At 33.3% G+C, this 11,793-nt stretch overlaps 2 protein-coding genes across 2 annotated transcripts; both read left to right on the top strand.

Moving 5' to 3' along the window:
* Window positions 1-3,297: 3,297 nt before the first annotated feature.
* LOC136062054 (uncharacterized) lies at window positions 3,298-4,841 on the top strand. The gene is made up of 2 exons (XM_065760649.1): window positions 3,298-3,630; window positions 4,066-4,841. Exons 1-2 carry the CDS (start codon window positions 3,298-3,300, stop codon window positions 4,594-4,596), a joined length of 864 nt encoding a protein of 287 aa, XP_065616721.1. The 3' UTR covers window positions 4,597-4,841.
* Window positions 4,842-5,371: 530 nt separating this feature from the next.
* LOC112009069 (isopentenyl phosphate kinase) lies at window positions 5,372-11,638 on the top strand. The gene is made up of 12 exons (XM_024041414.2): window positions 5,372-5,491; window positions 6,286-6,519; window positions 6,788-6,885; window positions 7,736-7,778; window positions 8,360-8,421; window positions 8,549-8,605; window positions 9,074-9,109; window positions 9,192-9,269; window positions 10,151-10,217; window positions 10,330-10,392; window positions 11,115-11,218; window positions 11,306-11,638. Exons 1-12 carry the CDS (start codon window positions 5,431-5,433, stop codon window positions 11,408-11,410), a joined length of 1,008 nt encoding a protein of 335 aa, XP_023897182.1. The 5' UTR covers window positions 5,372-5,430; the 3' UTR covers window positions 11,411-11,638.
* The last annotated feature ends 155 nt before the right edge of the window (window positions 11,639-11,793 follow it).

Genomic DNA, 11,793 nt, shown 5'->3' with positions numbered 1-11,793 from the left:
CTAAACTTAAAAAATTATTGAAATACCCTGAAACCTAATAAAAGGACTAAAATACCCCCTTGAAACATAAAAAATGACCAAAAATACCCTCAAAACCTAAAAATTAGCAAAAAATGACCAAATACCCTTGAAACCTAAAAATGACCAAAATACCCTCAAAATTCAGAAAATGACCAAAATACCCCTGAAACCCAAAACATGACCAAAATACCTCTGAAACCTATGAAATGACTAAAATACCCCCGAAACCTAAAAAAAAATACCAAATTACCTCGTAACCTAAAAAATGACTAAAATACCTTCGAAACCCATAAAATTACCAAAATACCCCCCTAAACTTAAAAAATGACTAAAATACCTTGAAACCTAAAAAAANTTTTGGGTTTCGGAGGTATTTTGGACATTTTTTTGGGTTTATGGGGTATTTTGGTTATTTTTAGGTTTCGGGGGTATTTTGGTAATTTTTTGGGTTTTGGAGGTATTTTGGTCATTTTTAGGTTAAGGGGTATTTTGGTCATTTTTTGGGTTCCAGTGGCATTTTGGTCATTTTGTAGATTTCGAGATTATTTTGGCAATTTTTAGGTTTCGAGGGGTATTTTGGTCTTTTTTTGGGTTTTAAGGGTATTTTGGTCATTTTTTGGGTTCAGGGGTATTTTGGTCATTTTTTATGTTTCAGGAGTATTTTGGTCATTTTTTAGGTTTCGGGGGTATTTTGTTCATTTTTGGGTTTTAGGGGTATTTTGGTCATTTTTTGGGTTTTGGGGGTATTTTGGTCATTTACTTGGGTTTCGAGGATATTTTGGTCATTTATTTGGGTTTCGGGGATATTTTGGTTATTTTGTAGGTTTCGTGGTTATTTTGGTAATTTTTGGGTTTTGGGGGTATTTTGGTCATTTTTTGGGTTTTGGGGGGGGGTATTTTGGTCATTTTTTAGGTTTCGGGGGTATTTTAATCATTTTTAGGTTTCAAGGGTATTTTGGTCATTTTTAGGTTTGGGGGTATTTTAGTCATTTTTTGGGTTTGGGGGGTATTTTGGTCATTTTTAGGTTTCGGGAGTATTTTGATCATTTTTGGGTTTTGGGGGTATTTTGGTCATTTTTTGGGTTTTGGGGGGGGGTATTTTGGTCATTTTTTAGGTTTCGGGGGTATTTTAATCATTTTTAGGTTTCAAGGGTATTTTGGTCATTTTTAGGTTTGGGGGTATTTTAGTCATTTTTTGGGTTTGGGGGGTATTTTGGTCATTTTTAGGTTTCGGGAGTATTTTGATCATTTTTGGGTTTTGGGGGTATTTTGGTCATTTTTTGAGTTTTGGGGGTATTTTGGTCATTTTGGAGTTTCGTGGGTATTTTGGTTATTTTTTGGGTTTCGGAAGTATTTTGGTCATTTTTTGAATTTCGGGAGTATTTTGGTCATTTTTTGGGTTTCGGGGGGTATGTGGGTCATTTTCTGGGTTTTGGAAGTATTTTGGTCATTTTTAGGTTTTAGGGATATTTTGGTCATTTTTTAGGTTTTAGGAGTATTTTGGTCATTTTTTAGGTTTTAGGAGTATTTTGGTCATTTTTTGGGTTTCGGGGTTATTTTGGTCATTTTTTGGGTTTTGGAAGTATTTTGATCATTTTTAGGTTTCGGGAGTATTTTGGTCATTTTTTAGGTTTCGAGAGTATTTTGGTCATTTTTTGGGTTTTGGAAGTATTTTGGTCTTTTTTAGGTTTTGGGGGTATTTTAGTCATTTTTTGGGTTTCGAGAGTATTTTTTCTTTTTTTGGGTTTTGGGATATTTTGGTTATTTTTAGGTTTTAGATGTATTTTGGTCATTTTTTAGGTTTTGGGGGTATTTTGGTAATTTTTAGGTTTTGGGGGTATTTTGGTAATTTTTAGGTTTCAGGGGTATTTTGATTATTTTTTGGGTTTTAGGGGGTATTTTGGTCATTTTAGAGATTTTGGAGGTATTTTGGTCATTTTAGTGGGTTTTAAGCATATATGGTGATTTTAGAGATATCGGGGGTATTTTAGTCATTTTAAAGATTTCATGGGTATTTTGCTCATTTTAAAGATTTTGGGGATAATTTTGGATGTCCAAGGGTATATTGGTAATTTTGAAAGTGTAGGGGTATTTGTTTCATTTCAGGTATTTAAGGGTATTTTGGTCATTTTGGAGGTCAAGAGGGTATTCAAGTAGTTTTAGAAGTATTTGGGTCATATTGGGTTAAATGGGTGGGTTACTAATTAAATGGGTTGGGTTGGTAATGGATAATTAATTTATATATAAACGGGTCATAAATTGATAAATAAGTAATTACACACCCAACCCATTTATGACCTAACTCGCTCATTTGCCACCCCTACCAAATTAAACATATATGGTCAAAATGATAATTCCAAAACAAGGATCAAATAGAGGTAACACCAAAAGATAAAAGTTTTCTTTGTCTTTCTCTATCATCGGCTAGGCATTACATCTAAAATAGAAATATATATATATATATATATTTCTCTTCAAAATGCTCTTTATGTTTTATTATTGGGTATGAAATTTGAAAATCTAATAGTTGAATTGTATGTGCTTCTTATATCCTCAATGTTTGTAAAATTTCAAGAAAATTAAAGATCAATTGCAATATTATCAATTAAATGTTCAAATTTCAAGTTTTTGTGATATAAAATTATGTATAAAAAATAAATTTATTAATCAAATAGTAAATAACATATGTTTTGAATAAAATTTGACATACATATTAAGAATATAATGAATATACAATTTAATTATTAAACTTTTAAAATTTACATACAATAAAAGATATGCAAAGAGTTTGAAGAGTTTTAGGGTCCGTTTGTTTCAACTTCAAATCACTTCTGGAAATCAATTTTCGGAAAATTGATGCGTTTGGGTGCTTGGGAAAATTTGGTCAATGGAAATTGGTTTCTGCTTTGAAGACAGTAGATTGTGGAATGCTAAGAGAGATGAGATATGTCAAGCTATGTGGTCTGATTATATCAGGAGTGGAGAGTAGTACTTTATTTAGATTTCTATGATTGTAATATGTATTTTTTTTTTTATTAAGACAATGTATTTACTATAGACTTTTGGTGGTGTACTGGAAAAGTATTTTTAGCATTACATTGTTATTTGATGGTATTACATTGTCATTTTGAGGGTTAGCATGTTTCATTTTGTTGTGCAAATTTATAAGTATGGTTGTATGTGTGTTTGATTTGTTGTTCATATTCCGAGCGTAATTACTATATGCTACTCTCATTTTTAAATGCTACTCTAACTATACAATTTTCATATGTAGTAATGTCAAAGGGCAAAGAGAAGGTAACCAGCAATAAGCAATTCAGGTGGCTGCCTCCCATGCATGAAACGATGCTGAGGATACTTGCACAAGAGGCTGCAAAGGGCAACAAGCCCTCTAGCACCTTCAAGGCAGGCTCCTTCGCTCTTGTAGCAAAGGAGATAACTGCCCAATTTGGGGTTGAGTGCCACCCATCATATGTTGATAATCGGATGCGAACTCTAAGGACCATGTGGTCCACTATTGAGAAACTTCGAAAGAAGAGTGGCTTCGGTTGGGATGATAATCTCAAAATGATAACATGCGACGCAAAGACGTACCAAGAAGAAGTCATGGTATGCCTTACAATTATATTTTCCGGATATAAATGCTAATATATGTTTTTGTCCATAAATTGAAATTTTTAGTTTGGAAATTGAAGGCAAAGAATTTATTTGAAAAGATATTCATAGTTCCAAAGAAGACATCTATGAATAAATGTTAGAGGTTAGATGAAGTTTTAGTAAATTATATAATGGTGTGAAGTAAACTTTATCATGATTTATTAAGTTTTAGTCCTAGAGTAATGTCACACTACCATAGCTAGATGTTTAAATGCAGCATCTATTCCACACCATGATTATGTTTAATTTGACAAGGATGGACACCCACTTTATTTTTCATGTAATAACAGTTTTTTTTGTTTATTGGCATGAATAATGCATTGAATATTGAATTTATGCGTGAAGTAATTATTGCATTGTTAGTATATGTTCCTTTCTCCTTTACAGGCGCATCGAAAGCATGCGGAGTTTTTAAACAAGAAAATAGAGATGTATGATGAGTTAGCTCTTGTTGTGGGCAAGGACACAGCCACAGGTGGCTTTTCAAAGTCCTATATAGATTATGAAAATGAGCCAGATAATGGCGACAGTGCTGAATTTGTTGCTGATAATGTGGAGGAAGATGTGGTGGAAAAAGGTAAGAATGTAGTGGAGTCCTCCACAACTGGGTCGGGAATTTCAAAATCCCGTAAAAGAGGTCGTGCACATTCTACTGCTGATGATAGCGTGTTGACTGATCTGTCTGATCAGTTGAAGGATATAGCTACGGCTCTTAAAGAAATCAATCGGGGCCCGATAGATTATACATCTCTTTATAATGAGGTTATGGCTATGATGGCGGATGGGTATAGTGAAGAAATGCTTGCAACTGCGTTTGACCATCTGTGTGAAAATGAGAAGGTAGCACGGGGATTTCTGGCTAAGAATGCTAGGCTGCGAAAGCTGTGGTTGGATGGTTTTTTTTTCTCACAACTTTGACTTGCCTGTTTCATGTAGACTGTGATGGTAGCTTTATGGATTCACTGTTGTTGTAGAACTAGTATTAACCTACTATTGTATTATATGTAGTACTTTGTATTATTGGGACAATACAGTTATGTATTTGTACTATTCAGATACCACGAGTAGGTATCATTTTTGTACACCATGGAGGTGTAATGACAATGGTGAACGATGAATGTGGCTATTTTTATATTAATATTATCGGTATATTTAAATGATTATTTTTTATGTTGAAGTGGATGATTATTTTTGTACTGTTACAGATATGTATACGCAATGCAGGTGTATGTTGAAGTGAATGATTAGGTTCTAATTATTACAGGTTTGTCTAGATGACAAAGGAGTTGAAATTTGTAAGGCATTTTCCGTAAAATTAATTCACAAACCAAACATGAACATTGATTTTCCGGAAAAAATGGATTTTATTTTCCGTAAAATGTTTACTTGCACCAAACATAAAAATTGATTTTCCGTAAAGCATTTTCCGTAAAATATTTGACCGAACCAAACACCGGAATTGATTTTCCGTAAATCGATTTCCGAGACAGCCAAACAACCTCAATACATTTTCCTTTTCCGGAAAATAGCATTTCCGGAAAATATGTATTTTTCGGAAAACGTTTTACGCGAAACAAACACAGCCTTAAATTGAAAAACATTGTTTTTTAAAATATGAAAAATAAAAATCACGTGCATCAACTCAATAATAATAATAATAATAATAATAACAAATCGCTTTTAGTCTAGTTAATAAACACTCCTCTGACCAATGATTTGGGCAAAGCAAACAGTAGAGGAGCTCAGAATTCAATGAAGGGAGAGAAGCAAGAAATTCACCGTATCAAGCCAATCCGTTGCATTGTCAAACTGGGTATGTCTTTTTTCTTTTTTCTTTTTTCTTTGATATAAAAATCCCATCTTTTTTTGTTTTCTTCTCTAAAACGGTAACAAAAATTTAAATCACTTGTAAATTGGTAAACTTTGATATTTTACACTACAAGTCCGGTTGCTTTTTCCAACTTGATATTATCACATTTAATTTCTTGATCGTTTATTAGCTTTTACCAAAAAACCCAGAAAGCTAACTTGAGCAAACATGTTTACACAAGTCCATTGGCAATAATAGATTAAAGGGTGTCTATTATTAAAACTGTGTTTCACCCATGTTGGAATACCCAGCAAGTTAGAGACTTTGATGTGAAATGAGCAAAGAATGTGTAATTTATGGTTAAAAATATTTAGAGGATAGCCAAAAGGAATAAGAAAAGAACTGTTATGTACTTTTTCTCTATAACCTTAACCAAGTTTATTAGTTATTACACTACAGCATTGTTGCTCATTTCACCTTTATATGCTTGTGTCTACCTTAATTGTTGTTTATTAGTTTTACCAAGAAGCCAGAATGCTGCTTGAGCAAACAATATTTATACAAGTTCATTGGCAGTACTAAAATTAACGGGTTCCTATTAAATGTCATTTCAACCCATGTTTAAAATTAATCCCTGCTTTAATACCAAGAAAGTTTGAGGCTTTCATGTAAAATGAGCAAATAAATGTCATGCAAAATTGACTCTATGGTTAAATATTTTTTTGAGGATCTACAAATGGAATACAAAAATAATTCTTATGAGCAAACTATTAAGAAATGTGCTTTGAGTTGTGAAGGAGGTGCGGCAATTACTTGCAAAAATGAACTTGAGAAGATAAATGAAGAAAACCTTGACGTAGTGTCTTCTCAGCTAAGGCAAGCAATGATGCCGGGGCGGTCTCCTTCTATGAAGGTTCTTGGGATGGATTGGAGCAAGAGACATGGGGAATCAGAGGTTTCGTGTAACATAGATGATTTTGTACACAATGCAAATGTAGATTCTAGTCGTTTTGTTGTCATTCATGGGGCAGGTCAGTAACATGGATCCATTCATGAATTGGGAAATGATTCTTGATGATAAGCATTTAAGACACTGAATTGAAATATGATTATGATGCTAATTCATAGCGTTGCATAAACAATGAGAATGAAGCTTTTGGGTATAAAGAACATGGTCATTTTCTTTATGCTGCAGGACAATTTCCCTGTATTCTTTCAGGATTTGATTCTTTGAAGTTGTTTATATAGTTTTTATAGAGTATGCGGCAGTTCAATTTATAATCTATAATGGGGGTTTAGGTTCTTTTGGTCACTTTCAAGCCAGTAAATCTGGGGTTCATAAAGGAGGATTGGACCAATCTCTTGTCAAGGCTGGTTTTGTCGCTACACGAATTTCTGTAAGATGAACTGATTTTTTGTATTTGTTATATCTTGATTTTTTATTTCTTAGCTTTTGATTTCAGCAATTGTGTGAATTTTCTGCACTTTAGTCGGTTGAGTTTGTGAAGATGGATTGGATATATTTTTAGAATGACAGAAGTAAGTTGAAAAGAATTGGGCAACTGAGTATAGTTGATATGGATGCTAATTTATATAAAACTTGAAATTTTGTACCCATGCACCCTTCCTTGTATCAACCAGAACTGTTTCACCTGATTAAGGTTTTTGTTAACCCTGTTTAGATGCCATATCATTTGGAGAATTTTTGTGTATTGAGTTGTTTGAGTCCTTGATTAATTGGGCTACCATGATTGCAGTTCAACAATCAACATTAGGGAAGAGAGATGCAAAAAAAAAAAAAAAAAAAAAAAATTGATTGCCTTCTGAAGTATGATGCTGTATTTCATGTCTAACAATCAACATTAGGGAAGAGAGATGCAAAAAAAAAAAAAAAAAAAAAAATTTGATTGCCTTCTGAAGTATGATGCTGTATTTCATGTCAACCTACTATAGTTTTTTTGAGCCCTTGTTTCTCTTGGCCTGATTTTGTTTTGGAATTAGTACAAAAGCTATATGGGAGCCAAATCTCAGATACTAAGAAGACGTTGAAGATTCTCCACATTCATTAATCTACACTTATTTGGTGTTCAATTATATAAAATTAGGCAATTGTGATGTCAGAATTCTCTGGTTAGATCCTTTACTTCAACAATTAGTTGGTCTACCATATAGAATATTGGTGAACAAGGATCTTTTCCTTTACCTTATTTATCCTTTTCTTTGTTTTGTTTCCATTTTTTTTTTCAGGTTACAACCCTCAATCTTGAAGTTGTTAGAGCATTAGCCAGAGGTACTAATTTAGTTGTTACAATTCGACTTTTATGCATGTTTTCTCCTAACTCTACTTATCCAAAAAAAAAAAAAAGTTTTCTTTTAGTTCTATATTTTATATATCTGCATGTCTTCCTCTCCATCAAGTCTAGGTCTGTAATGCAAGTCAACGTTTATGTATCAGATGTGAAAGAATGCCATACATATTTCTTTATAAGCATACTTTGCTCCTGACAATTTTATCATAACCAAGTAAACAATTTGACAAGCCATGTCACCAGCTTCCATGAAGTTCTTATTGCAAAGTTATTGGGGTTGAGAATTTGCCAACTTGTGATAGTTTCTTGTTGCCTCATTATTTGTAATTCTCTTTTTCTTGCAATCTTTTGTTCATGCTTGATATTATTTCTTGAAGGAAGATAATATGGTAAAATTTACATTGACAGAGAATACAAATATTACAATTTCAGCAGACATTTGAATTTTTGTGAGAATGCTATCTTATTATTATGTTAGACAACCCAATTTTCTGCCTTGCATGTCTTTTAGAAATGGGAAGTAAAGCAATTACCCTTAGCAAAGTTTTGTCTTTTCTTGCAGAGGGTATTCCTTCAATTGGAATGTCTCCATTTTCGTGTGGCTGGTCAACCAAAGAGAAAAATGTTAGGAGCCTCCAGAAAGACTGTTGTTTCACTATATGCACCAATAATGGAGGCTTGTTTTTTTATTCTTTCATTTCTAGAGATGCTGTCTCCTCTTCCTAAGTTTGAACTCTCATATCTCTTACAGATAGCCTCAGCAGATTTGGCTGCGGTGGATAAGGCTATTGACTCTGGTTTCATACCTGTAAGTTTGAATTGTTTGATCTATGATAATAATACTTCAAAGCTTGAAATTATAATAAGTCCTGTTCTCTTGAACATCATCTTTTCTAGGCAAAGTAAACAATCATCTGTATTGAGTAGCAACTGGTTAAATTTATCACCACATACTCAGGTGCTTTACCTTGTTTGTCCAGTAAATAACCATATTAAACATCAGCTATACTCAAAAGCTTAAGCCACTAAAAGGGAGTTTTCTGAATATAATTTAACTTTCTGAAAACCTTTTTGTTGAGTAAGTAAAAAATTATCTCATTATTAGTTCTTAGTTAGGAAGATCATTAGATAAATAGATGAAGATTACTGAAGGTGTAGAATCATATAATTTTTTAGATAAAGGAAGTGGCCTATGTCATACAGAGAGGATCATTCTTTTGCAACTAGTAGTAAATGTTTTAGCTACTGAAGATGTTTATTCTTATCTGCCTTCTAGGTTCTGCATGGAGATGCAGTGCTTGATAAATTACAGGTTTGGTCCCTGTGAGACATGTTTATCACGTTTGTTAGTTATTAATTGTTAATAACCTCATTCATTTACTTTATAAAATCAGGGCTGCAGCATATTGAGTGGAGATGTTATCATACGTCATCTTGCAGCGCACTTAAAGCCTGAATATGTTGTTTTTCTTGTATCCACTAATTTTTATAAGTTCTTTTCATGCTTAGAATACTAAACATAAGATTCTTTTATTCATTCTAGCAAAATTAGAATCAGATGGCTTGCAGATGGGTCTTCAGTGTTTTTACCTGATAAATGTTATTGAAAGTGAACGGCTTTTACAATCCATTTTACTATCTTGGTATATCTTGTCTCTTAATCAAAGCTCCAAAGCACTGATGAAAGCTGCCTTCATTTGTCACGTATAAATTTCAGCAAAACGATTAAGGGTGATGACATGGTTTTTGAGGGGAAAATAATAATTGGCTAAAATATTTTAAACACCCTAAGTTTGGGGTTCCTTCTAAATCAGTCAATTGAGTATGAAAACCTGTAATTACTGTGTTAAGTATTACAATAATGTCAACATGCCCCTTCCATCAACATCTCTTAGGATCTTGTTATTTGCCCATCCATAAATGACATTGTTTTGGATAGGAAAAAAAAGAAAAAAAATTGATGTTGCTTTTAGGTAATGACGAAAATGTGATGTGACACACCATAACGGAAAAGGGCATATTGACATTATTGTAATAGTTGAGGGTTGAAATTGCAATTTTGAAAGTCAAAGAACCAAGTTTGAAGTGACCCCAAAGTTAAGGGATGTAAAGTGCATTTTAGCCTAAGTAATTTGTTTCTGTTACTAAATGGATTATTGGAATTATTTATTATGTTATATTAAGAACACGAATATAACTTTTATGACATTATGTATCAATATATGTATGTGAAGTTGGTTTTCCCAATATTCACATTTGACGCATCTTATACTTAGCTAGAGTTAAATTACCTCTCTGATTTATATGTATCAAATGACATTCTATGCTGTTATCCAATTAATGTGGATTAAAGACAGATGTTTTCGGTGTATATGACCGTCCACCGACAGAACCCAATGCAGTACTCTTGAGGGAGATCGGTGAGTACTTGTTATAAAACCTTGATCTTATACATGCATGGTATCTTAACGAGTTCAGTTGGCTTGTTAAATGTTGACTGAAAGAGCATGGCAAATGTTCCCATTATGGTAGCTGTTGGCAAAGATGGGAAGTGGTCAGTTGTGAAACCAGAGCTTCAGAACATGGATAAGCAAGGTTAGTGAGAAAAGAATTGAGATGTTTTATCTCAGCTTTACATGGCAATATAAAGGTCCATTGTTTTATAGTGACAGTTTATAGGATATTCAAGGAATTTTCCATCTACAGTGAGAGCAGCATCAACATGAAACTAAATGAATCAAATTGATTTTCATTGCATGTACAAACTTTCACTATGTTTCAGTATCGGATTTTGCTTCAGCAGTTCAGCATGACTCTTCTGATGGAATGTTAAAACTATAGCTTTAAATGCTGGTTGCGTCTACATGCTTCTATGCCTAGCTCAACATAAACGGGTAAACTGGGGAGATTCAAACAATGGGAGTATATATATTTACATTTAAAAATATATATATATATATATATATTTTCTGTTCTGTGTTTGTTGATATAATGGTGGATTTAGATTTACAAATATTGAGAAAAGCGGAGAATCTTGTAAAGCTACTCCTTTGTGTTAACTTAAACTGGGGAGATTCAAACAATGGGTGTGTATATATTTACATTTTAAAAAAATCTTTTCTGTGCTGTGTTTGTTGATATAATGGTGGATTTAGATATTCAAATATTGAGAAAAGCTGAGCATCTTGTAAAGTTACTCCTTTTTGTTAACTTATCTTTGGAAACATAGGATTTTAAACAGGCACAAGAATATGGATCTGTGGCTTTAGACCAGAGCTCCAAAATTTAATAGATGTTTTCTCATATTCTGTCAACAGTTGAAACAACTGTAGCTGCTCATGATACAACTGGGGGTATGGAGACCAAAATAGCAGAAGCTGCAATGATTGCAAGACTTGGAATTGACGTTTACATTGTGAAAGTAACGACTCCTTTGTTACAATTTTACTTAATCTTTTTCAATTTATGTTTTGAGAGCTTGTAGTGATTAAGATTAAGCTGGATGCAGGCAGCCACAAACCACGCATTAAGGGCCTTAAGCGGAGAACTGAGAGACAAGAGAGACAACATTCCTGATGATTGGTTGGGGACAGTCATCCGATTCGTGAGCTGAGATTGGCAGCTAAGACCACCTTGTATAATGTTGTGACATTCTGATCAGTCATTCTTTTACACTATGATATGAATGTGTCAGAAAATCTAGACCCTCAAATTGATTTGAGTTCGAAATTGTTTTAGCACAGACGCTCATTGATAACCCTGGAAATGCTCGTAAATTGAAATTTGTAATCTCTTAACATTCAATGTTTTCGGCTTTCAGTGGAAAACTGACATTCATGCAGGGCTTGTTTATTATCCTGTGGTCCAGTTTGCTTGCCAGAGGGTATACTATATAGGTCATGTTTCAATTGCCAATTGAGGCAGTGTGTTTCTTTAGAGTCGTACTCCAATCTTATCCTCCAAGACTCATTTGGCCTCATTATTCATTCTGTTGAG

This window comes from Quercus suber, unplaced genomic scaffold (genome assembly GCF_002906115.3).
Source record: "Quercus suber isolate HL8 unplaced genomic scaffold, Cork oak 2.0 scaffold_376, whole genome shotgun sequence".
Lineage (NCBI taxonomy): Eukaryota > Viridiplantae > Streptophyta > Magnoliopsida > Fagales > Fagaceae > Quercus > Quercus suber.
This window is presented reverse-complemented; position numbering and strand designations above follow the sequence as displayed.

Coding starts and splice junctions, on each gene's coding strand:
- LOC112009069 (XM_024041414.2), top strand. CDS start 5,431: ATGAAGGGAGAGAAGCAAGAAATTCACCGTATCAAGCCAATCCGTTGC. Junction 9,270..10,150: donor CTGAATATGTTGTTTTTCTT/GTATCCACTAAT, acceptor TGTGGATTAAAG/ACAGATGTTTTCGGTGTATA. Junction 10,393..11,114: donor TCAGAACATGGATAAGCAAG/GTTAGTGAGAAA, acceptor TTCTGTCAACAG/TTGAAACAACTGTAGCTGCT.
- LOC136062054 (XM_065760649.1), top strand. CDS start 3,298: ATGTCAAAGGGCAAAGAGAAGGTAACCAGCAATAAGCAATTCAGGTGG. Junction 3,631..4,065: donor CGTACCAAGAAGAAGTCATG/GTATGCCTTACA, acceptor TCTCCTTTACAG/GCGCATCGAAAGCATGCGGA.